This window comes from Acanthaster planci, linkage group LG06 (assembly GCF_054643075.1).
Source record: "Acanthaster planci isolate LZ-2023a linkage group LG06, COTS_SCS, whole genome shotgun sequence".
NCBI classification, from domain to species: domain Eukaryota; kingdom Metazoa; phylum Echinodermata; class Asteroidea; order Valvatida; family Acanthasteridae; genus Acanthaster; species Acanthaster planci.
The window spans coordinates 9,656,621-9,683,710 of record NC_141782.1 but is presented as its reverse complement, the minus strand read 5'-3'; the positions used below and the strand labels follow the sequence as shown (position 1 = coordinate 9,683,710).

General features: G+C 42.1%; 1 protein-coding gene across 1 annotated transcript; it reads right to left on the bottom strand.

The window, feature by feature from the left end:
- Positions 1-9,825: 9,825 nt before the first annotated feature.
- On the bottom strand, positions 9,826-27,049 carry ncoa5 (nuclear receptor coactivator 5). Its single transcript, XM_022228233.2, has 10 exons — positions 26,911-27,049; positions 20,833-20,964; positions 19,519-19,632; positions 17,681-17,786; positions 16,543-16,701; positions 16,213-16,353; positions 15,853-16,065; positions 15,221-15,420; positions 12,904-13,329; positions 9,826-12,262 (listed from the first exon to the last, which is right to left on the bottom strand). Exons 2-10 carry the CDS (start codon positions 20,942-20,944, stop codon positions 11,166-11,168), a joined length of 2,568 nt encoding a protein of 855 aa, XP_022083925.1. The 5' UTR covers positions 20,945-20,964; positions 26,911-27,049; the 3' UTR covers positions 9,826-11,165.
- Positions 27,050-27,090: the final 41 nt, after the last annotated feature.

Genomic DNA, 27,090 nt, shown 5'->3' with positions numbered 1-27,090 from the left:
ATTCTGATTACTGCATGCTGTTCGTTACCTGTCGTAGGTTTTCAGCAGTGAAATAGATTCTCATGATGTAACAGTTGTTTATGGCTTAGTTTGATTACATTATAGTAATGGTATTCCCCAAAGTCAGTTGATTTTGTGTAATTCGGTGTTCCACACCTGGAAAGTGCCCTATTGACATTTCTTTATCGGGAGGTGACCTCGGGATAACTAAGGGGATTTGGGTGTGGACAGTGTCAGTAGCGTAAGTGAATGTTGTTACAATGATCTTGTGACACATGCAGTGTTGTTACAAAAATCAGAGCTTTGAAACGTCTAAAACATGGTCCCCTGCCCTTATCTTGATCTGGATAATCAGAAACTGATAGAAATAGCTAACTCCAGGGAGATTTCCTTAGAAATATAAACACTCCAATCTGTGGTGAGTTTACGATCTGAAGGCTACAGCATGCGTGAAATAGCCAACAAACTGAACATCTCTCTTCATGGAGTCCACTTCTGCCTTGCAAGGAGAGCTGAGACTGGATCAAATGTGGAAACAGATGTGGCCGACCAAAGATAACTTCTGAGAAGAAGATAAGTACGTTAGAGTTTGCAGCCTCCATGACAGATATTTGACATGTCCAGAAATTACTTCAGAATTGAACAGCACGGGAAAGCAAGCTGGAGAGAACGCTGTTCCTCCATCCACAGTGCGCCGTCGCATCAAAGCTGCAGGGTTGATGGGGCGAGTATCCAGGAAGAAACCACTCCTCAAAAGAAAAAAAAACAAGGTGAAAAAATGTGGCTAACAAGCATAGAAACTGGACCAGAGCAATGGAAGAAGGAACTGTGGTTAGACGAATCAAAGTTTGAAGTATTTGGCTGTAAGAGACGGGTCTAGCCTACGTTCGATGAAGACCTGGAGAAAGGATGAAATCACAATGCATCAAACCCAGTCAAACATGTAGGAGGAAGTGTAACGGTGTGGGGTTGTTTTGGGGCAGGCCAAGTTGGCAATTTGTATCGAGTGGAAGTACTCCTCAACCAGCACGGATACCACAGTACTCTCCAACGTCAAGACATTCCCTCAGGACAACGTCTGAGTGGTGCCAACTTTGTCATGCACACGTCCAAACTGTGCAAGTCATATTTGGAGAAGAGTCACAAGGAGTGTTGACTGTCACGGACGGCTATAGAGTTGCTGTGGGAAGAATTGCTCCGTAAAGTAAGGGAGAAATGTCCGAGTCAAACGCATCTGTGGGTGCTTCTTCAGCATGGCATGGCTAGATATTTCAAATTCACCGGATTAGCTGGAAAAATTGACGGATAGGATGCCAAGAGTCTGCCGTGCTGCAAAAGGTTTTTTTAGGAACATAAGGTCTAGAGTAGCAACAAACACGTAGTAGTTGTTGAGAAAACGTATGGCACGAATCATCAAAGGAGTATTTACTTTTATTAATAGGCCCAAATGGGTTCATAATCACTGCATAAGCTGACACAGCTGTGCAAGTAACAAGTATACTATTTATTGCTGAGATTGTATAGCATTTCACCAGAATATCAATAAAACGTGTAATCATAAAACAAACTTGTTGGCTCGTCATATTCCCAAACTTTTGGAGGGTAGTGCATACTTGGTGGTAAAATTAACCAGATCTGCAACAGAAATAGGAGCATATGCAACTTATATGGGCTCCGACTAGAAATCGTGGTGGCGCTCTTACTCCCAGACATCAGAGAACACTGTTGGCGCTGTGAGAACATTGACTTTGCGGAACCCAAACTGATCAGAAGAATCTGACCAGCAGTAAACAGCAGTATTGATATAATTAATATTAGTTTGGAGCAAATAACGTAAAAACCTTCGAGTTTGCATCTCAATCTTCTCAGGACTGAGCTAATTAAAGAATTATCCCGTTCCGAATACGCAGTCCCTCGTATTTGCAGCCGGGCAGTTTTGTTTTTTCAAACGTTAATAGAAAACAAATGTGCAAGGACGCGTATTACGATACTACAGATGGGATGTAACGATGTTCGGTTGAAGTTACAACACACTACACTGAAAGTATTGGTCACAGTGACAAGAACTACTCTTGTCAGTACAATGCAAGAAAAAATGTTTGTTATACTGTCGACAGTTAAAATTTTGACAAGAATGATAATCCTGGACTAAGATAAGAGTCAGAAGACAAGTACATTATTACAATTTGAAACAGTTGATGTGTTGGTTTCTGGGGCATGGTGACAAAGCCTAGCCCTGGTCTTGTCATACTGACAAGATATTGCCAACATTAGCTGTTACCTAAGGTGCCCGTTGACGCATCGATTTGAACCCATCCAACCTCGACTAGTCGGGTGGTCGCTCGAGTGGTAAGACGATTGCGCTAGTAAGGAGGTCACAGTTCGCATCCTCCTTGGAGCAAGTGTGTTCTCATACAAGCTCTCTGAAACCACTGAAAACTTGTGTCTTTGAGAGCTGAATTCTTGTTGATACAGACGTTCGGGCAAAACACGTTTAACTTGTCAACACGACAAGCTGTTATTGTAAGTGTATGAAAAAAAAGAAACTAATGAGGCACGCGTTCCCTCCGTCAAAATTTCGTCCTTTTCGGTTGCCTCCTACCGAAGACGATGCATATCAACAACATTCAATAGCAATTGATAGCCAATGAAAACTGGCGGTGGTCGTGACCGTTCACGTGATGGATCACCCACACATGCTTCGAATCATCATTATCCAATGTAACGACCCACGTGCTCGAACCATTGACATCCGCAACAAGACGGCTCGTTCAGTCGATGATCGGATGACGACTATATTCCCAGATGACGGGCTGTGCAATCTGGAATTCATTGCGGCGATTCTTAAATCACGTCGCTTTTCGGGCCCCTTGGAGCTGCAGATGGCTGAAAAACTGGAGATGGTTTTTTTGGAGATGAATTTCAAAAACCCTTGAACAGGCCTCGCGAGCATAAAACCAAATTTCATTCTTCACGTGAACCAATTTCTTCGTTTCGGGAAAAAACAAAGGGTGATTGGGTATTCTTTTGTAAAGTGAAAAAGGGCTTCATTTAACTTTTGACCTCGCAGCTTCTGCAAAACTCTACAAGCGACTACCAGATGTTGGAACATAAAAGGTTACACTCAACCAAAACTGATTATGCATCACCCTTAACTCGTGGTTAACAAAAATGACAGGCAAAATTGAATGGGACTCGAGCCCACTACGTTGAGCTTTTCAGCTTTTCAGTTTCTTTTTTAAATTTCCAGCCTCTTAATCTCCCTGATTGACAGAATGTACAGGATTGACAGGTGGTAATGCATGCCCAGTTCATCAACATGCGTCAACTGCACGGTATGTCGACGTTCATGTCTAAATCGACCTTCGGGCGCAACCTCACGCATACTTTTTGTACCCCAACCCCCAAACCGTACCTGGAAAGGGGGAGTTATACAACGGAAAAAAACAAACAAAAAACTTGGATCCTTCTCCAAGGATTTATAAAATGATGCATAAGAAACAGCTGATCGTCTGCTCCCCACAACCCGGTTATTAAGGGTAGCGAGTCCCAGAGAGGCTGACAAGGCTGGGGTATTGCCCACTGGGCTTAGCCGTCAGCCCAACCGATAATAGGCTCATGTGCCGGTCACGTACTGGGTTAGCGAGGCAGTCACGTACCGGGGTCACTTACCGTCTGGGCGAGGCAATCTTCAGGGGGTTGCCACTCGGTTGGATCCCAACAACTTTCTGCTCACCTCTTGGAGAGTAAGGGAGTGGGTGGGTCTGACAATTTCTCCTTCTTTCTTGTACGGTGACGGCACTTAATAATCGAACATCCTAAATATTGGTACACATATTTGAGAAGCTATACAACTTTTCTTCACACCGCAAAACCGTCCTTAAAATAATAAAATGAAACGGGTGGATATGGGGATTATCTTTCATTTCAGAAATCTGCATAGGCCCACGTGAAGACACAATAAACCACTATAGGTACTAAGAGCCCAAAGCCAGGCCCAGAGAGGGCGCAATTTTCTCAGCAACGCAGGCTCCTTTGGAAGGAACTACACTTTGCTGGTTTACAAACGACTATGAAATGCACGCGTTACGGTCGAATCGCTACCAACAAAGTAAGCACTCCCGACCAACATGGCTCTTTTCAACCGATGAGGGCGTGCCTCTGCTCCTGGCAGATAGGCGTCCACTCAGTTGCCCTTCCCATTATTTTAAACTTTTCTTGGTAATTAGGCGGAGCAGGACTATAGAAAACCCAACTTACATGTACTTTGTTTTCTTTGATTCCCGGTTGTTGGTAAACGAGTTTCGATTTCTCTTCACGTCACAAGCCTCCTAACATGTACATGTAATCCAACACCGTGAATTTTTAGACTCGGCAGTAAGACTTTTGATACTGTTGCTTCTGTGACCTTTCTGCGGTAGAATTCCGTTCTTTTATTTTACTTCATTTCTTCAAGAGGAACGAAGATCCAATTGCACCTTCGGTGCCAATGAGACGAGGGCGCTACAACTCGGTCACTCGCACGCAGATCGATATTTGATCTTTTGTGGGGTACTTAAAACTCATCTTTTTGAATTCATGTGTCGTTTTACAAACATATGCCAGGGCTGTTCACTTTGCATGAACAATTAAGAAACACACCACTAAAAACGACTATTTTTAGAAACAGACTATTAAACATAGGGCATCTGCATGCAACGTAAGTTCGACATGACCTGAGCATAACTCCAATCCTCCAGAGTGGGCGGGCTCATACTTACAAAATGGAATTTCCCTTCTCATTAAGAAAGCTGTAAAGAAGCTGAAACGTGCGGCTTGACTGACAAACGAATCAGACACCCGGGAAATAACTGCGAGAAGAAGTAACAACACAGAGCGCAATCGAGTTGATTTCGTGCATAATTATTTTGGCCTGTAGCCTAGTTCCACGACAACAAGATTCCGACTATTTCGTGAGATAGCTGTGAGTCACTGCCGTCATGCGAACAAAACTAGAGGAATTCTCCCGGTTCCGAAAATTTCTGTTCTTGGCCGAAATTTCGCCGAACACGTTCGTCGATTTTTGGGTAAAGCCGTCAGAACCCGCGAATTCGGACATTGGGCAAGTATTAAAAAATACCTCCCTTTAAAGATTTCCCGACACGCATCACAACTTGAAAAAGTTAATAATTTTTATTTGTTTTATTTTTTTAATGTGTGCATTCTGACCTCCAATTCTGCGTAACTTTGATTTTGGTGACTGCTTACAAGTTTACAGACGTGTGCACGTTGCATCTAGGAAATAGATGGAGTATGCTACACATTACGTCACAATTTACTTTCGTGGACAGCAGCTTCGGAATACCATTGATACGGCAGGGAATCAGCCTAATTCTGGCCATCTAACGGATCACGTTATCGACCTTTCTTTTGCCTACGTCACAAACGCAGTCTTGCCAACAAGTGCAAGGTTAGCCGCGAGTACAAAACTGAAAAGAACGATTCACAGGTGTTAAAAATCCCCTGTATTAAAACCCTTTAAAACAGTAAATAATTCTACCAAAACACTGAGAGGTTAAGTCTCCAGTGTTAACATCGCGGAAGTAAACTGAGATAAAACGTTGTTGAAAACCACTGCACTGGTGGACTTTCTGCAAACTTTGGCCGCACCCACGCACAATGGCGTTCGATATTTGTAAACGAGAGAAATGTCTATGTCTCGAAACGAGAGAGGGGCGGTTTTTATACCAAAAAACGAAGTCCGGCACCTGCAGGTCTTCATGTAGGGGCCAGGTCAGCCTCATGACTGCCGATTTCTTCTCTTTGTCGCCGGTAAGGGAGAACGTTTGCACAGAGTCTGTTTGAAGGGTGAAATTACCCCGGTAATCATTCACGCCTTTTGGGGTATAACCAGGGACATGTAGGCCTACACAAGCAAAGCTCGAAACATCAAAACAATTATCGCTATATTCAGAAAAATTAAAAAAAATACAACACAGCTGACGAACTTTTGGAAAGGTCGACTTCGGAATACACTTTACCATAATTTGTCTCTCCACTACAAATTCAAACAAGGAATACATAAATCGCACGGTAATACGAGGGTAACTATAATTATAAACGACTGTGTGTTGCGATCTAGTTTCGATCTAGTTGGCTCTCTATTTTTTCTAGAGCGCCAACTTTGTTTCCTCGGTAGCGCTACTGCCATTTTAAGTGCGGGACATTTCGACGACGTATCTTTGAATTCGTAAACCCGTAACTCTAAACACATCATTGCAAAAGCGTGCAATAGGTCTACGGCGTGCAGCATCACTTAGCCCTAAGCGAACTCAACCTTGTAGGCCTTTTCTCTGAAGTTTGTAAATCTCTGTATACACTCCACACATTTCCTGATGTGCGTCATTAGCGTCTGGGATCCTCGACGGGACGTCAGTGTCATCGCGCACGAAGAAAACAATAAATCGAATCGACAATAATCAAGGCGACTGACAACAGAATCGATCCGTATCGCAATTATTCTGAGCAGGTCTGAAAAATGCACTGTTAAGACATTAAATAAAGCGACAAACATAACGGCCGGTCCACGCATAATGGTAAATGCATCAATTTGCAGCGTTACCTTTTCGTAAACGTCAATTTCACGACAGTTGCGGCATTTCATGTTCTAAAACTACCTCTGAGAATAAGTGCCGTCTGTCTGTTTTGACGTCCCTGATATAAATATACTCGTAATGTACAATACAGATAGCAACATTCGTATGTCTTTTGCGCGATACATTTACTGATTTATTCACCGAAAGCTCGATAAGGTATATATCATTTTTCATTTGGTATACCGATAACTTATAGCTTCCGTTACCAACGATTATTTGTCGATTTGATACAAAGTCAAAATCGGTCTTACACTCGTAATCTCAAACGCCAGCATCACGTAGTACCTCGAGGCAAGAACCAGACACGGTGCGGTCAAGCAGGAAAAACCCTCTTCCATGCATTCGTCAAACGAGGCCAGTCTTCGCAAGCGACCCAAACTGTGAACCTGAAGCCATTTGGGAAATAACATTCCATCCATTCATTTATTTTCCTAATACAGTCTGTAACCATACGTTATTTATTATAAAAAACAACAACGAAACTCCTGGGTGCTGTTCCCTCAAGGTTTGGCTATTCGGGTGAGATGTTAATGTAGAACGCTCTGTGGAAAGATGTATTTTTAGAATGTTTGCCGTTCTTGTTACCGACCAAGTCAACGCGATAGCATTACAAACGCGTTTCTGTAGGCGTTTCAATATCGGAAGCCGAGCAGGGTATGGAGAGAAAACTCTGATTTGTGACATTTCATTAAGATAAATCACGAAAGTACTCAAGACTGTCGTCGTAACGTCGTATACCTTGTCTGTTAGCATGTACTGATGCACACTTAACATCAGTTAGAGGTGCGGCCTACGTTTTCACCAGCCATAGCTGGCTGGACTAACATAAACGTCATTTGATTGAATAAAACGGCCAACAAAATTACGAACACGTCTCATGAAAAACTAAAAAGTAAGTTACGAACACTTTCCAGTCACCAGTTTCGTTGACGACAGTGAATGTACGATTATTACAGCAAGACGTGATTGACAGCTTCTCGAGACAACTTCCTCGCGAGAGTAAGGTTGTGATGACGGGATGGTCGCGAATTTAAAGGCCCAATGCTCCGATCATGTTCTGAAAACCTGGTTGAACGGAGATTCATTGATTAGTGTGTAGGAACATTCCATTCTCTGGAGGTGCAGGGGACGTTGCCGGAGATAAATAGGGTACACAACAGTCTAATGTCCTGTAACTCATTCACATGGACGTCGCACAGTTTTGTATTCGAGTCCATCACAAATTCCTGCAAGTCTCTGTAAGTCCATCACAAGTCATTCATTCTTAAGCCAATTCGCATACTATTCAAATGAAATATGACAAACAATTCTTTTGTCATTGTTAAACCTGTTACTTATGACTGGTCCTTTGAAGGGACTTGTGACTGGACTTGTGAAGGACTCGTGGTGGACTCGAATACAGCACTGACGTCGCAAGGGAGAGTAAGGGCCACTCTTCCACCCGGAAAAGAGAAAAACAAAAACTTGGGGAAATGGAAAAAAAACGAAAGAAATGCTAAAAAAGAGAGGAAAGGTAAAAGGGCATGATGAAAATCACAATTTCCCATATAAAAACTTCCACAGTGACCCCCTCTCACTGTTAGTGGTTTTTCAGTTCATAGCCGATGAGTGCTTTGCCCACCCCCCTTCAAAAATCGTCCCCCTGGAGAAAAGAGCTTTATCCCGTTCCCGGAAAACCCTGGCGATGCCCATGCCAACTATCCAGAGAGGCATTGATGAACCAACCTAAGGTCCTTGGCAAATGAAATGAAACCCCGAGAAATTTCGACGTGATATAGCTATTCAAAGAATTCTTAGGGCATCTTCTTTTTCGATTGGTTTCAGCACGGCGACAGAAATTAGAGCACATGTTCTACCCAGCGGCCACTAGGCCTAAATTTACAGATAAATCAGTTTATCCGTAATAGTTATCGAATCTGAATTTGCTTTGCAGTCTCTGAGTACATGTACATCAGTTATGGAGGCCTTTTAGATTGCCGACTGTCTAAAAATCTGACTGAAATTGGTGCGACAAACAGGTTCGCATTCTACAAGGTCCACTAGAATTGTACAGAAAATGGCCACCGAAATTCAAAACTGCTCATTAGATAAGCTGAGACCGAAATCTACCCACTTAAACACTGTGGCCAATACGGATTCACTGGCCTCTATGGGCAAATTGGCTCGTGTATACACGAAAGGAAATCTCTTCTTTTTCTGAAATCAATGTTGTGGTCGAGTCCATTGCGAGTCCTTTCACAAGACCAGTCACAAGCAATGGAGAGGACAATAATAGCATGTTTTCCGTCACAGTTCATCAGAATAGCTTCTGGCTTGGCTTAAGAATGAATGCCTTGTCATGGACTTCCAGGGACTTCGATGCATGGACTTGACTGCAACGCCGGCTAGTAACGCTTGATTTGTGAAAGGCCACCTGTCCAATTATGTTGAACCGCACCGCAGAGATTGGGGTATGAGGGGTAAAAGCATTTCTGCGCGTTCTCGTGGGTCGTGTTCCATGATCCTTGAAACTGTTTGCAGATTGCGAGGTTTGGTGCGTATCATCACAGAAATGATGTACACTCGAGTTCGTGATTTCAACACGAACAATTCTCAAGGCAAATTACCGTCAGTTTTCACTAAACTACTGATATCCTTGAAACTCGTTCCAGTTGTATACTCAACGTAAGGACAATTTCTATGACCTTAACATTAACACAGAAACGTCGTAACAATCACTGACGGTCTGTGACCAACTTGTGATCAGTTTGTAATCGTGTTCCCCGTTTCTTGCGAACGACATTTAATGGCGAGAAGCCGACGATTTGTTTCAACTGCAACGCATAATCATGGTTTGTTTTTAATATCAGATCGTCATCGTGAAGCAACAGATGTACATGAACCGATAAAACATGGATTCAAAAACAAAGAGATGTGGAAGTATCAGAAGTCATCGGAGTCAACAGGTTTTAACAGCACTGTGTTCAACGGTAACGCAAAAAGAATATTTGCTGAATGATGTAATGCGCCCATTAAGATTCACCTCTATAATGCAGAGAAATTCGAACGCCCACCGAGCACGAGTTCACCTCGAGAAGTACCGAGCCGTGTCTAAAAAGCAATTTAGTCGACTCGATCACGACAGCTGCGCCTGAGGAATCCTGGAGTGCATAAATTAACAGACAACAAAAGATTCACGAACCTCAATGTCTCAATTTGACAACTGTCGAAATCATTCTACATGGTTTATTGGAAATCAGGCAAACAACAACTGCTTCGTGGTTTTCTTCTACCACGTACACGTGCAGAGAGTTGGTGAAAACATAAGAATGAAGCAACATTTGTACATCTAGAATACCACAACGGATTTCCTGTAAAGTACAGAATTGCGGGCACAATTTCTCCAAGATCCAAAGATTCGACGAACTAACTGCTACTTTGTATGTACAAGGCAAAAGGCCAGTTTAAAGTCTGTAACAATCTTACTACATTTCATTTGTTCCTTGTGTTTGAGCAGGTTTAATTTTCGTATGTACAACTTTTTCCAGTTTGAGCTGTTGCGTTATCTTCCACTACTGCTGTCAAGTAGTTATAAGATAAAAACATGTTTTGAAATTCCTTTACACGGCAAAATGTACATAACTAACATTCACGCGTTGAATCTAAAGACAGTATCACTCACAGAAATAATAAAGATGGATATTGAAAATTCCTCCATCACTTCTGCCCATGGCTTGTCTTTTTCAAACTCACTACGGTATATTATTTACATAACTCCCTTTTCTTGTCTTTATGGCGCTCTGCATTAACCTTTTCACCGTTTTTCTCAAACGATCTTGGGATCGTTTTGAGAGAAACCACTGCTCCGTCGTTCAAACCTTATCTTGGAAATCATTCATACAATCACGGACTGAAAATATGTTTCAGTGTCACACATATCACAAGTGTTGTTTTAAGCGAAGTAACAGGTCAAAGACTAATTCTTGGAACAACATATAAAACATTGTTAAGTAATTACATCCTTGCCATCAAGTGATATCAGTTCAGCATTTCTACATGTGCTCTCCTTTCTTAGTGTTACCACAAGGCATGAACATTGTAAGTTTACAAAAGTTTAACAGATGTTAATTACAGATGCAGAGCACGAATCTAAGTATGAAAAAGGGTTATTCTCATCTCAATAAACACTGAAGGAAGGTAAATGTATACAAAAATTTACTCGATGACTCCTACCATTAACAACATAATTGCAGGCCATTAACCCTTTAATACCAGAATAACTCCTCCAATTTCACTATGGTTTTTACAACCGCCCTTGGAGGTTTGGCATAGCCATTCAAAAGTTCACGAGGAAAAAATTAAAAGATACAGGGGTTTTTTGGTCATGAAGTGATTGCAATTTGATCAAGAATCTCGGAAAGTTAAATAGGAAGAGCACAGATCTGAATAAATGGATGAGAAGATCCTATGAAAGTGTTTGCTAGAAATCTTAAGGGAATATTTAGGCAGAAGCCTTTCCGACTGCTAAACTTTGATGCATTTGTGAAGATCTCACAGCATGCCTGAGGGATTTGGCTGAGACCGATTGAGAGGATAATGTGTGCTATTCTGCTGCTGGTGTTGATTCTGCGGTTGGTTCTGTTGTGGATAAGGGACGTGTGGACTCATGTTAGGGCCAGGATTCATGTACGGATTCTGTTGTACAGTGGGCTGCACGCTTGCCTGAAATCCCTGCTGGGAACTGGTTGACTGTGCACTGGCCGGCTGGAGTCCTGGCGGCTGCCATCCACGGGGCCAACCGCTGCCTTTGCTGGGAAAGGGGTCCGGCAACAGGGGCTTGGATTTGTTGGAAGCCCCAGGCATTCCAGGTTGCTGTAGCATTGCCTGCTGCTGTTGGTACTGCTGCAGTGGGTACTGGACCATCTGCTGCTGAGGTGGCTGCTGCTGCTGTTGATAAAGATTTTGCTGCTGTTGCTGAAATATGGCTTGCTGCTGCTGCTGAAATTGGGCTTGCTGCGGATACTGAACCATCGCTTGCTGGTACTGGTTCTGCAAGGCAGTGGTAGGGGCTTGATTTTGCTGCTGCGGCCCCGTCTGGACCTGCATGGTCCTTGCCGCTGTTTCTTGCTGCTGCAGTGTCTGAAGTGCTGCCTGCTGTGCCGCTCTCAGCTTTGCCTCGGTCTCCTCCTTTGAGAGGCTCAGGGGCTTGGGGGCTATGCCACTGACTTGACTCTTTGGGTCCTTGATGCCCTTGTTGCTAGCCTGGGTCCCGCTGAGTGTGCTCACAGGGGCCGTGCCATTAGCAGAGGTGCCAAGTTTCTTCAGCATCGTCGGGCCAGACTGGATCAACTTGTCAAGCACCTTCTGTACGTCTGGACTGTCCAGATCAATATCTGTGGCTCCCTTACTGGTTGAGGCAACTGCTGATGCCTGGGTCTTCTTAACCGATAAGAGACTGCCCCCGTATGAAAAAGGAACAGCCACATCTGGTTTGGACACTGGCTGTGGGGCAGTCACTGTAGCCGTAGATGTCTTGGAGGTAGTGACGGAGGCTGTGGCTGAGCTGCTACCTGACGGGTTGAAAATGCTCAAAATCTTGGCCTGCAGCTCTGCCTGTTTTTTATCGACTGGAGCGGCAGCAGTGCTCACTGTAAAATGTCCAAAATAATTCTGTTCAATAAGCATTTGCTGCACTTCAAGAGTGTTTAATGGCCATCCACACAGTTTACTGTTTATAACACCTGAATGAACTGACTTTAAATTTGCTACAATCAAACACTAAAGGGGTGCATTTATTAAAACTAAGAGTTAAATCACTAAAATCGTGAGATTTGAAGCAGGTTTTTATGTTCAAAACATCAAAGCATTGTGCCATCTCTTCCCAAAAGGATTACCTGTTTTAAAAACAATCCTAGTCAAATAGAAATTCTTGAACTGGTTTATAAACAACAGAATGAGGCAAAATCCGTTAGGAATTTAAGAAATCAGGCTAGGAAACAAAATGAACACAGAAGCAATGCACAGGCAGAATTCTGTATTTTTAATGTACGGTAAATGGTTTTGTTTACTTTGACAACTTTTATTTCACCTTTTGAAAGAATCATATTAAAAACACATTCAAGTGGAAAGCAATATACTAAAAATGATACACAGAGGTAATGTTTTTATCTAGAATTAAAGCTGCATTCACAGCAATGCTTCTGATTTTTTCATAACGTTTGCAACACACGTAATGTGGAAAAGACCAAAGTGACCTGAGCCTGATATGTGAAACAAGTGGTAGACTCACCTGCTGGTTGCTGTGTATTCGAGGTTACAGCATTAGCGGAGCTAGAGGCGGGCGAAGTAGGCAGGTCCGGATTCAGGCCCTGCTCTATGGCCATTTTACGCCGGACCGCCTGCAAGTGAGCGATCACCCGGTCCATCTCGCTCAGCGTGAGCTGCTTGCGGTCAGCCAGCAAGTTGATGAGTTGGGGTATAGTCAGCTCCACGGCTGGCACGGCCAGGGCGGCCGGAGCCGGGGCCGGAGGCTGCGGTGTGGGGGGTGCCGGGGGTTGGGACTTAGGCAGGGGTGGCTCCCCCGGGAGGGGCGCCAGGGCTGAGGCGGGGGCTGAGCCTGAGGAACTCTTGGTTGGCAAGCCCCGATCTTGGAGATACGCGGAGAAGTTACGATCGACTAACGCCAGGGCATCTTCTAACGGCATGTTTCTGTGTTCTGATTTGCATACAAGGGGGAAAGAAATAAAATCTTCTTGTTAGACAACTTGAAAAAGGTTGAAGGTTAAAATACAAGGAAAGCCTACATCTTAGATATACATTTCTAAATACATGCACAAATGAATATTGAAACATGCAGATTCCCGTGTGGTGTACCATAAAATTCATTCACCTTCACTAAAACTGAAGAGACATCTGATAAAGCTGTGCCGAAAATCTCAATTTTGATTATCGACTATTTGAATATTACTTTCCAAATTTAAATATTCCAATGCAAAATTCATGAAAAGGGAGAATTTTCTTGCTTTAAATGAGAAACTTGCACTATGGAGGCTTGTTTCAAGCAGATTCAAACGAAAAGTGACAGAATTCTTACGATTCAGAAAGTAAATTATTCATTACAAAATTTAAAAGGACAGACATCTTCAACAGGGCAAGAAGTATTGTTCGTCTCTTAAATCTTGCAAAATCGTGGCTGAAGATACTCCCAGAGGTGAGAAGCTATTATAGTGAATGTGATGTACAATTGTGTGTGTTATTGTGACTGATTTTTGTATACGGTTTGTTCATCAACAATCTGCTAGTCGGTGCGACCTAATATTCGGATATTCAATCAAATTGAAGGTCAAATATTCGAATAATGAATTATTTGAAATGACTCAGCCCTTACATCTGAATTAACAATGAACATATTCTGTATGCTACAACCAACACCAATTTGAACGTGAAAAAAGCAAACAATATAACAAGACAATAAAGTCACTGCAAAACCAATTTTATTTTGAACCTTTTTGTCTTTGTCCTATATTTAAAACATACCATTTAATTTGTAATTATATTCCAAATTGGATACTCTGTGAGTTTTTTCATTTTGTGTGGGGTTGAAAAGCCATTCACATAACAATTTATGTGACTCTTTGCATTTATTTTTCCACTCTACAAAGAAAATACGAAAAGACCACAAATGACTTGTTGACGGTAAATGCTGACGCACATCCCACATCCACGTGGAACTATGAAGAGTTGGCATCTTTCCTTTCCTGATGTACCCACAGGAATCTGCTTAAAGAAAACTTTTGCTATCACTAAGCTAAGATAGAGCCCTCCATCAAGTGCATGCGAAGAGTCTGACTGTACATCCTGGATGCTGGCAAACCTGAAATGTAACTATGCTCTTTTACCAGCGATTGCCATGTTTTTACTGGTATCCAAGCATCTTTGATCTCTCAAACAGATTCTGAGAAAAAGTGTTCCACAGAATGAAAAAGAAATTTCAAGCTCCACAAACATTCTGCAAGGGCACATGTGCAAAGTCAATCACAAGCAAGTTAATTGATCTTATTTTAACAATCACTTTGAATAAACATAAAACACAGCCTAACTAGGATTTTGCCTTCTCCAACCATCAAATCCGATGTTCAAATCTTTGCCCTCTGCATCTCGATTTAAAATGACTGACAAACAAGTCAATGACACGGCCTTCACAATAAGTTCACAGAACACTTGAGGTTTGAATTTCAGTGCTAAATTTATTTGTACAGCTGTGTGATGAATATTTGATGGAAATAAATCACGTATAGTTAACAAAAGCAAAGATAACTTAGCAAAGAGTTACAATATTTGAGGAGCTAATGACTTGAAGAGGATCCACCATGAAACTCTGCTCATATCCAAGTACCTACTGCTGAAAAGAAAAGCCATTAATGACTCCTTCAACCGATCCCTTTTAAGGTAAAAATTGAACTGGCTAGTTTTAGAAAATGAAAAAGCTGCACATTAAACTTCCAGGCAGATGACTGTTGGACATCAACTTCCTGCACCTTCAGAAAAAAAAAAATCAACGAAACATAGGAAGGAATGACAAAAATTGGGCATCAGTTGATTCTTACCTTGAGGGCTTCCGTGCAGGATGTTGAGGGTGACAGAGCGATGCACCTCGTTCTGCGTGGTCAGGATGATGGCATACAGGACTTTGCGCCGCGTCACGTCCTCAAGGGCCTGGGTGAGCGAACCCTCGTTGGAGATCAGAAGCAGGCCGGTGTTGAGAGACAGTGCCTTGATGCGACGCTCAACCAGATCTGCGTAATCCCTGAATGAGGAGGCAGACCATATTTCGGTGTCGATAAGCAGTTAGCAATCCTCACTGGCTGTGATGAGTTGAAGTCTAGTTCCCGTGATGCCATACCTTGGCTCTCAGAGTGGGCACAGCTGCTTCAATCGTCCCATTTGCCTATATCCAGACTACTGCAGTGGACTGATTGCCCAAAATGCCCTCTGAAGGCTCAAAACTTGACATGGTCCATTGTTTGGTGGTGAAACTTACAAATTAAAGTAGGAGCCCATTCCTTTGAATGACGTGTAATAGAATGTTATCACCCTTTAGCCCATTAAAAATTTCTGCATTCCTGGCATAAAACAGGTTGGATTACTTCAAATTTGACAACATCACACTTCATCAGAAGTACATTTCTAGGGCACCACTCTCAGTGAATACCACCCATTAGACTCATTGACAACTTACCTCAGGTGCTTTCCCATTAGGAGTATCTCACAATCGATGGGCTTGTCAGTTGAAGGGAGGGAAGGAGGGGCAGCAGAGGCCCCTATCGTGTCGACAATCGATGGCTCAGGACGGGGGGGTGCCCTCCTATCATAAGCATCTCTAGCATCTCTGGGAAGGCTGTCCCTGTCTAAGATGTCTCTGGGAAGACGTCCACGGTCAAGGGGATCCCGTCTAAAGAAGAAAAACTACAGTGAGAGAGTTCCAGAGCAGAGTTTGAAGGGGAAAACTTGACAGGGGGCAACAGAGAAATGATCAGGGGATGTTTACGGGGGGAAGAAGTTTCAAGGGGAGGGGATTGCTGTCCACTGTTTTCTCTACCTATCTCTATCTCTATCCCTACTCCTGTCTCGCTCCCTGTCTCTGAATGCAGCTTCCCTGCGGTATTCATCTTCTGGTAGATAGCGGTCATCATAGCGATCTCTGAGAGGAAGCCGATCCTCATAGAACAGGTCCCGCCTCCTAAGGGAAACAATCATTCCATACGATTATACAATGGTGAGAAACTTTAACTGCACCACTGCCTGCAACTTTCCAAGTTTACAGAATGTTAAAAATTTAACCTAAACACTCCCCCCGATTTTCAAATGAAAGCAAACATCAAGCTAGCTCTCATCTCAAAGAGCCATCCATAAACTTAAGGCTGCATACCTAACATCTTCACGATCCCTCTCGTACAGGTCTCGGCCACGGTCGTATCGGTCATAGTAATGGTCATCATACCGGTCACGGAGGGGAGAACGCTCCCGTCCACGTGGGAGCAGATCCCGCAATGTTGGCAAGTCTCGCTCTCGGTAACGACCCAATTCCCTGCAAACAGAATTTGAAGATTGCAAAATTTGAAGAATTGGCTCTCCATTTCTCTGCACTGCAAGGGTCCTATGTGTAAAAAAAAAACAACAGAGTGTGGTAGGTAGCCTAACGAGTGAATGAGGTCATGTCCTGGTCGAGCAGCTGTCGTTGAAAGTGCGGGTATCACATTTGTATAAGTAGCTGTAACCAATAGCCAGTGGCTCCCATAGGTGCATGTGTTATTTCAAACTACAGCCACAACTTTCAGACCAAGCCTAGGCCTGAGTGACTACTTTGCTAATTTATATTTTCTTCTTTAACTGATACAGTCGGGAACCAATGCAAAAGGGACTCTTAAGAGATAGTGAAAGGGGAAGCTTACTAGTCAAGTGTGTGATGTGACACAAACAATGTGCATTTATTTGGCTCTGCATCCGGGAAATGTTAATTTTAAACTCGGGTTGCCTCGTGACCAATATGCATATTCACACTGATTCTCAGCGTGGTCCGAGAGTTGCACAAAAGTCGCAAGCTTACTCTGGTGGGGTTCGAACCCGCAACTTCCTGCCTACTAGTGCAAGCATTATCAAATCAATGCAGCAGTGGGTACAAGAAGTAGTCTATGATTTCCATTTGGCTTTTTCCTCCGGGAAATGTTCATTCTATACTATCTTTTGCTCTTGCACGACGAATTAATGAAATACTGCAGGTGTGCAACAGGGAACTCAGACGAACAAGGAAACTTCTTCAGAATTTGTTTTCAGTTTTCAAAGTGGAATGTCACACAGAGGCTCAGCTGAGGAAACGCTCCATGCTGTGAAGTGTCTTGGCAACATCCATTTATCAAGGCCAGCCATTTATCAAGGTCACACAAGCCGTGGTACAGATCTTGTCCTCTGTGATTTGCATGTCTCCGTCACTGGCAGAGAGGGCATGCACTTCCCAAATCCCAAGACCCCGCATTCCCTCCCCCTGCACCATGCTAAATCATTCCTACCTCTCTCTATCAAGGTACAGATCTTGTCCTCTGCTGTTAGATTGTCTCCCTCCATCGTCTACATTGATAGCTTTCCCAAACCTATCTTTATTGGCAAGAGTGACAGCTACAACGAGAGATGAGTGAGAAACGATAACACAGTTGGTACAACACTTTTTTCCAGATGGTATGTTTACTCAAGTTGACATATGGAAGTGCACCAAAGAAGTCCACTCATCAAGTGGAGCTCAGTCAATTTTTTTATAACAACTGTTGCACATGATATATTCTCCCAAAAATGAACCAAAATACAACTCCACATGTCATTTTTAAAAAACTTTTAAAAGAGTGAGTTTGGTCATTTAAAACACAAATTTGCACCCTTAGGTTTATAAAAATGATTCATTTAGGGATAATTTTGAATACTACATGTACATTTTGTGGAGATTTGGTTGGCTACCAGTGCAAATCACTGAGTTGAACTCATTTAAAGTTTCAAGTGTTTGTACTGGTCAGCGGACTTGGTTTAAAAAAATCAGTATATTTTTCAACAGATGTAATTCAAAGCCCCTTAAACCTTTAACCCTAACCCCCTAGGGTGTATGTAAAAATCATATTGAAATCAGAGAATTTGGGACTGTTAGGGTGAGAAAAAAAAGGCCATGGAAAAAACTGTCCAAAATTAATGGAAAACAATTAGACAGATTTGGCTGCATCAAAAAATATACATGTACAATGGGTGCAACATGTTTGTTGATGAAATATTCAACAGAAATGTGATCTTGTATGAGAATTTCAACGGAAAATGCATGAGGTCTGACAATACCAAAAACGCTGTCTCGTGTAGTGCTCAAAAAATTCCACGCATGATGTTCAGTTTGCCATTTCTTTGGGAGCAATCCCCGCTCAAAATTACATCAAAATTAAGAACTCAAGAGCATTTGATTTTCATTACAAACCATATTTTATGTCTCAGACGTTATTTTTTGGAGAACCTCATTTAAGTTTAACAAATTTTCTCATGAGAAACCCAAATTCCAAGAGAAAAATCCTGGAGCACTGTACTTTAAAGGAGGGGTTCATGACAACTGAATAAAAAAAGAGGGCACATTATCTCAGCTCAGATGTCAAAGGTCAAACAGCCCACGCGGCAGCAAAACACTTCTGCAATGTCGCTGTGAAAGATTGATGGAAGTCCAGAAGTCATTGTGATCAGTATTCTGGACCAGGGTTAATTGACACGTACTTGTACTTGATAAAAATGTGATTGTTCCAGTCGTGAAAGGATGATGTATGGTTCAGGGACCTTTCTTGTGTTCATTTCTGAAGCTCATGCTGAATATTGTTTTTGATTCACTCACTGGTTGTTAATTGTCAATCTTTTGACAGCATTCAATGATGTTTGCAACTGCCGACTTCAAGACCTAATAATCTTTGAGACTTGTTTTCTAATTTCAGGATTACGGTTTTATATATCTCACCACTTACAAATCTGTGTACAAATTACTGTGGGAATTATTCATGATGATTTTTGGGAGGCTAAGATTTAAAGGTTGTTCATGTCTGTCAAAAATGATGACATTCAAGACTTCATAATAAACCCTGATTTGGATGAATATTGGCACAGTCATTGGTGCTCCAGATATCAGTCATGACTCCCCTCAGTTCGTCATACATTGTGAATCAATTCAATGCTGTTCACTTCAGGAAATAAGAGCCCCCTAAGTTCACTGTTATCTAAAGGCTCACATTTTGTAGAACCTGCTACATCGACATCTCTACTGTGTACTGTGGAAAGATTTAATGAACTCTTTACTACAAAAATTTAAAAAGGAGCATGACTTTGTTTTCACTATTACCTATGTTCTTTCCTTCAAAGACGGCTTGGTTTTCTGCTTCGATAGCTTGAGCTGCGTCAGTTGAACTGCCGTATTGGACGAAGCCAAACCCTTTTGTTGTATGGACAAACAGTTCTGCAGAAGAAAATGTACTTTAGTAAAGTTCAAATTATGCGGGAACCAGAACACAGACTGTGCAAATGGACCAAACCAATGGGTGAACAAGCTGTGAAAGAAAGGAGAGAGAGGAAAGAGCAGGTTTTAGACTGACAAACATACAGGTTACCCCGAATGGGGCTCAACTAGCTGCTCTTTATCTTTCGTAGGTTTGTTTTATGCACGTGCACGTATGTCAGACAGGATCCAATTAACTGATGTGACCTCCATCATAAATCACAGCAAATACTGGCACTTTTATGTATGTGTGGTTTCACCAGGGAGTTAGGGACCGGAGTAAGTTTGTTTTAATAAAATACTTTTCAAATGATGGAGACATCACATACATTTCTCAGTGGATGACATATTTCCAGGTGGGGCAAAACTTCTTTTTTTGATGAGGGGAAATTTGTCTTAAAGTAACCTTATTATGACCTTTACAATGTACCGGTACAAGGGCTGGGGTCAGTACTTTTGGTGCTTTTTACACATTCCAAGAAAGAAGAGAAGGGAAATACATGTGCATCCCACCCCCTGAAATGAAATTACCCTGCATTTTTCAAAACCAAATTGCATGGGGGCCCACCTCCCCCGCAATCTGCTCTGGCATATTCCATGCAGGAGACTAACTGCATGTGATACCAACCACAAGTTCAATTCTTTCTTCTCTCGTGAAGCTCATGTGTGCCTCTTATTATGTATAACTATAACACGCTCTTCAGGCAACGGGCAAATCATTGATGAACTGAACCATCATTTAACACAGCTGGACTAGCTTCTACTGAATGCAGAATGTTGGTTCAAAGAACTTTTGTTCCACAGGGACACACGAGTAGACCTTTTGTACTATCCCTCCAAAACAAATGCAGTTACTGGAAAGATGGCTAACATGCAGAACGTCTTTACAAGTTGACAGAGTCAAAGCACATAGCTCATTGCACATAGCTGTTTCTCATCCATCTTGTTTTGCAGTATAGATGTGATTTTTAAAACTTGACCATTGACGTAAAAATAATCCTGCAAGCCGCACCGACTATTAAGAGTAGTGGGGAAATACGTGTAGAACTGCTGGAATACATGTATGTGTCATCAGTGACAAAGTACTAGATCAGTCATATTTCATGAAGGCAGCCTGTCTGTTTGTCGAGTCTACAATGTAGTATTTGCAAATGTACCTACCATATATGGTTCCATGCTTAGCAAACTTGGCTTTCAGGTTTTCCTTGTTCACATTTTCATTCAGGGGAGCGACATGGAGGCGAGCATTGGGTGGCAAGTCATTGTCCCTCATGGTTCCAACAGCTAAGGGATCTACATACAAAAAATAAAAATAATTAAATTAAATTAACCACTTGCCTCCGGGGTTCCCGGTACAGGGTGCCTTGGGTTTGTACGCAAAGCAGGGGTGCCCGAAATCAGACATAGGAGCTGGGCCTTGTAACAGATGACCATACTCGGAACAAAAGACCAAACTGCTGGAAATTGCCATCATTTTACAGTTGGCATTAGCACAGGTAATCCGTCATTGTTTTGAAACAGTATACCACTGTTATGCGGCATTCAGCACCCCCCGCAGATTATCAGCGGGGACAAAAGTGCTCTAGCACTCCAGTGATGAGCGATACAGTACCGCTGCAAGCTAATCTTGCCGCATTTGAAAAGACAACACTACCATTCAGCAACGCACAGGCCGATTACGAGAACAAAGGAAATTACGCGACTCCGCACAATCTGGGCTCTCTTTAGTGGGCCGCGGGTCTGGCTGCAATACTCAGGTGTGAATGGAGGTTGCCTGTCAGATTAGAGTAGCCACCAGACAGTCATTCGTGGGTGTAAACGTCTAGTAACTGAAGTTATGAATTTTTGAAGAATTTCGAAAACGGAAAGTCTTGAAAATCGCCCAGGAACCAAGATGTGCAAATTCCACCCGGCAGCAAGTGATTAAGTAGCTGTTCAGTGACCATGGTGACTCACCAATCCTTTATTTTAAGAGAATTCGGAAGAGCAATAAATCGCTCTCCTCAAATCTCTATGGAGAGCAAATCGCTCTCCTTAAAATAAACCAATCAACAGTTTCTAAGTGGAAACAAGGCTAAACGATGGTTTGTACTGTGGAGTCTATTGTGTTCTCCTTTCTCTGTTGGTTTATATGTTTCTTAGGGCAATTTTTAGAATTGATTTAGTTTTAGTCAGTTAGAAACATGGGTTTATGACACATACATCACCTCAGTGCCTGTTTTCCTTTTATTTGGACCTGAATTTTCATACCTAACATTACATGTAAGTTTCAACCTACATGTACAAATCAACACCTTCTAGTTGTATGTCATACACATGTCCCTTTAATTTAAATAAAAGCGAAAGTGAACCCTTTTCAGTATACATGCAACATGTATACGTGCGTGCAGGACCTGTTTGCCAGTCCAAAAGCAGGCCGTGCTCGTATGAGACAAATCACACAGTCCCTTTTGTTATCCACTGTTTTTGTCATATCGTTCGTTATCTGTAAAGTGCCCTTATATTTTTAGGAGCGTTATTTTTTACGCTCAATTAGGAGTGTTGAGGAGAGCAGTAGCAGCACCTGCGAGATCGTGCTCCTTAAAAATGATGGACTGGGTGACCAGATTAAATTTTAGAGGGCCATTGTGCAAGTATTCTCACAACAGAGTAAATTTGGAGTGCACCTAATAAAGAATTTATTGGAACACAAACACAGTCAACTCTTGTCATAAATAACACTTTTATAACAAAATACTAGTATAAAGTGAAAATTCTGAGTATCCCTATTTCTTTATTTCGTGCGTGTTCTTTGTTCTTCCAACCCTTTTAAAACAAAGTCTTGGCTATCCACCCAGAGCATGAAGTGCACCCTCAAGAGGCAAAAGAAAGACAGATAGTTGTAAGTTTTCCAAGTGGGTTCTTGCACGCGTTCTGCATGTACGCAGAGACCATACATTAAGGAATAAACTCACTACGCATACTCAGCGTGCTGTGTCAAACACACCATTGACTTCCATTTTAAACATGCGCCTATGCGGTGAGTACCAAAAAATGCCCTCTTTTGCTGCGCTTGGAGCAAATAACACAGTAATTTGTCCAGTCCCTTCAAATTGTTGTAATGCGAGTTGACATGGTATAAGCGATTGCCCAACCACTAGATCCCTGTGTGCCTTGAAGAACTTGTGCAATTTATCGGCTGTGCAGGAACAAGCCTAGGTAATCACAGAATCAGGAACACTGCTAAAATGCCTTAGCATTGATAATGCCGCTTAGTATTCTTGCACAATAATGCCGCTTAGTGTTCTTGCACAATATCCGTTTTGCAGTTGGTCAATGGCAAAAACCCTACTCTGTACAACTGACTGCGGCCAGAAGACTTTTGCACATTCAGCTGGTTATACAGGTACATGTACATGTAGCTGTCAGAGATACTTTGAAACTGAGTTGCACGACTGGTCCAAAATTTCCTTTGCAACCAAGGCGTTCTTCCTTTAAAACAACTGTGTTATATATCTAGCCACCACAATTTCCAAATTTTATAAACATCCTCAACTTTTAAAAACTCAAACAACTTTTCCTCTGAATATTTCGGAAACATGGTGTTATCTGACGACCATGTCAACACCCTTGCCGTTGTTAGGTGTTGCTCCGGCACCACTGAATGTTGCTTTTAGCACCTGTGGGTGCGGGGAGCAATGCCGGCAGTGTTGGGGTGACACATTTTGGGTGGGGGTGTAGTCTTCTGGTTGCACCGGGAGTGTTGTTTTTGGTACCACAGTTTTGCATGTGTCTTTGTATTTTTTATGTATTATTTTAATTGTAATTGTATTCTTAACATATTAATATAGGTGTTATTTTTATTTTTTTATATTGTAAAGTGCCTTAGAGCCTTTTTGGATTAAGGAGCTATATAAGTGGGGTGTAATAATAATAATAATAATAATATTTTTGCTTTTCCTCAAGCTAAATGGACTTGTCTTCAAGGTGAGGTGGAATTTATTTTGTTTGATAGCACGTGAGTACATCGTGGTTACAGTGTATAATCATAGAGTTATAAAAACTAGAGTGCTAACTTCTCATTCTCTGTGCTGAAAACAATTGACGCATTCCTGAATGCAGAAATTTGGAATCCATGTGCATGCTTGTAGAACATTCAAAATCAGATAGAATGAATATCGAATAATGTATTTTAAATGCAATGCGCATGTACAACATACGCAAACGTCAGCATGTCTTTTGAATACGACACACATGTACAGAGCAATGGCACATGTTCATTTGCATCCATAGCTGATTATTTCAAAACGAACGTTTCCCTAATATTCGAGCAAGGCCGTCCTTGCAGTCGTCGTATGCATGAGCCCCAAGCGTGCAGCGCTAACGGCAGCCAGCACAACGTAGCAGCGCAGTACGGTGCACACATTGGCCGTTCATACATACACCGCACTAGCAATGAAATGATGCCGCAAATATGTATACTCACACACACCAGTACGCTTACTGCACAAGTGGGGAATTCAGTCTGTGAATCTGCATAGACGCCTTGAGATGAGGCTAGTACCATATGCTGAAACAATCAAACCACGGCAGCAAAATGGAAGACTAATTACACATTTCTTGAATTAAATGAAACCTGGTAAGCTTGGTATACCATAGCTGAATGGGTCCTCGGAAGTGTTCGATGAAGAGCAGTGTTTTCAGTCGCAAACATGCATTTCAGGGCTCAGATTTAATATTAACTTTCTGAATTTTGTCGCACCACTGCCAAATAAAATGGTGAGTCGATGTCCAACATCAACATACACGCATTGCAAGGGTTGAAATTAACTTAAATCTCTTGGTGGCTCATAGGGCCAGTGGAGGTGCACTGCACTCGCCCTCAGAAAAATTTGATGGCCTGGGTTGAGTACATGTAATATCAGGCCCACCACACATGCCCATTTGCGTAAGTAAAACTTCTCTACTAAAACAGCTAATTGGCCAGCCCAGCTGGATTTAAATTCACTTTTTAAGGCCTAAAAAACTAGTTCTGCTTCTGGTTATGCGACCGATGCTAAATTTTTGGCGCAACCGTAAAATTTATACTGGTACCTCAGAAAAACACTGTTAGAAATTAAGAAAAAACCTGTCTTTTTTGTCTTCAAAACACCTCAACAATTTTTTCACACCAAGTAAGCTTGTATTTCTTGTTTGCTTGCTTACAACTGCAACTTTGGAAAGAAAGTTCCGTTATTTTTACAAGTTCCCTTCACATTTCGTTATCGCGGCGGTGAAAACACACACGCAATATTGCTGGATGCATACAGCTCATACACGTACGAATGACCCGTACATGTGCGAATGGTCGTGCATACAGCACGACCGTGCAGTTAACAGAATGTTGCGATGATAGCAGGCAATAAAGGCTGCACGCTCTGTGGAATTATACCTTGGTGATTTGAATCACGAGTCCTAACACAAGATGAAATTGTAATGTGATGTATTATCTTACAGATTCATCTTCTTTTTTGAAATGATACATGTACATATTAAGGGATCCAGAGCTCCAGCATGAGCATAAACTTCAACCTCCCCCAAAAAAGCCTATGAATTTTAAGACAAAGATTTTCCAAATCGATGAAAAACGTTGACAAAAAAAATGGAAGGCACTAATGATTACTGAGGTTTCCAAAATGCTTTACACATGAAAGTTTCAAGCTGCTTGGTGTGAAGCAAACTGAAGCAGGCCTTCATGAGGCTTATGGTTTTAAGAGAGCATCTCTGACTCCTCTTCCCCCCCAAAAAGGTATGCCAAAGACCAACACGCTTGGTCTAGCTACACGTACCTGCTGCTCTAAAATTCAACTCGTCACTTGCAATTGCAAAATTCGGTCTTGCTTATGGTGCTTTTGATTCCGAGTAAAAAAGGCAGATCGATATCGCAATTTGTGTGTGATCACTACTTACTGCTAGTGTGCGCTAACACTCAGCACACTGTTCCCGAATTATGGCATTGCTCTTGCCTGTGCATCACGATCATCACGCATGCAATGTTATCCTCTTTTTATGCCTCATTTATCAAGATAAGTTACTGTTTCATTTTCATACCAATCAGATCTCTACAATATTGAGTATTTATATATGTACATCTTTAATCAATAAAAATCTGCACAATAAAACTCTGCACAAATTAAACACTTCACAGAGATCGTTCATCGTTCATCGTTGATGAACTTATTCCCATACAAGCACCCTGCATAGAGCCGGCTATGCTGACCAAGGTTATTATTATAGCACAGCAGGTCGTTCGCTAATTTTGTTTATAAACCCAACTACATGTGTACATGAAAAGCAGAACAAACTGTGAACATTTTAGGGGTAACCAATAGGGGGTTATCGGTCAGTCTAAACGGAACTGCATTTTTTATATCGACAGGTGGGTTAGAGCCACGCACTAGATCATGGCCTCAATGTAACAGACCTTCACCACTGTTTACTGGAAATCACACACGCGTAGTCAGGTAGTGTGTGCACACAGCTTGGATCCTGCATGTCCATGCACTTTGCAACTCAAGAACGAATGAACATGAAGTACTAAGGATGTTACAATCCGCTCTTTGCGATTAGAATGTCACTACAGCGCGTGCATAGGCATTTGCGGGAACATTGGAGGCTGTCCCTGAAATGACGTGTTTCTGTGGGTTATAAAGGGGTATTCCCCATTAGGTCATCAATATGACGTATTCTGGTCAAGTGGTACCATCATTACAAAAAAAAAGGAGGTCATAACTTCTAGGGATCTAGGACTTCTGAAATTAGTTTCTTCAACAAAATTACAAGGTAAACATGGTCAACCAAGAAATTAGAACCAATTTTTGGTCGTCTTGCACACAAGTCTTAGAACATAGACGTCAGTCGTAATGCAATGAAGACTGGCGTCCAACCTGGGCTAGTCCCATGAGTCCTAGGCCTACACCCAGGCACATTTTTTAGGCCCACTGTCAGTGAATCACATGCAATTAGCCCAGGTGGACTCTCTGACCGTAGGCCTACGTTACGGAGGGATGTAATGAAATGAAGAAGACAACGTCAAAACTGGGCTAGTGATGTGGCAATGATCAGCGCTAACGTTACATGTACGTTACGCGTTAGGTGCTTAGCGATGCAACACCAGATAAACGTAAACTATGTTATTGCTGACCAATAATAAATGATCTCAAGTCTTTCCTGGGACACATAACGTCAACAATTTGTCATCCTCGAGTAGTAGCCACTTACCTTAAATAACATTCACACAGGCTTTTCGAGCAAAAAAGAAACACAAGAAGAGGCAAAAACGACAGCGACGAGAGTTGCACGCGCGCCTGGGATATTAAACCTGGGAACGTGCCCTTATACATTGTACTCTATTTTATTTGCAACTCGTACAAGAGGTGGAGGTTGAAATGATTTATGTTT

Coding starts and splice junctions, on each gene's coding strand:
- ncoa5 (XM_022228233.2), bottom strand. CDS start 20,944: ATGAGGGACAATGACTTGCCACCCAATGCTCGCCTCCATGTCGCTCCC. Junction 19,633..20,832: donor TAAGCATGGAACCATATATG/GTAGGTACATTT, acceptor TTTCTTCTGCAG/AACTGTTTGTCCATACAACA. Junction 13,330..15,220: donor CCTGCACGGAAGCCCTCAAG/GTAAGAATCAAC, acceptor TATGCAAATCAG/AACACAGAAACATGCCGTTA.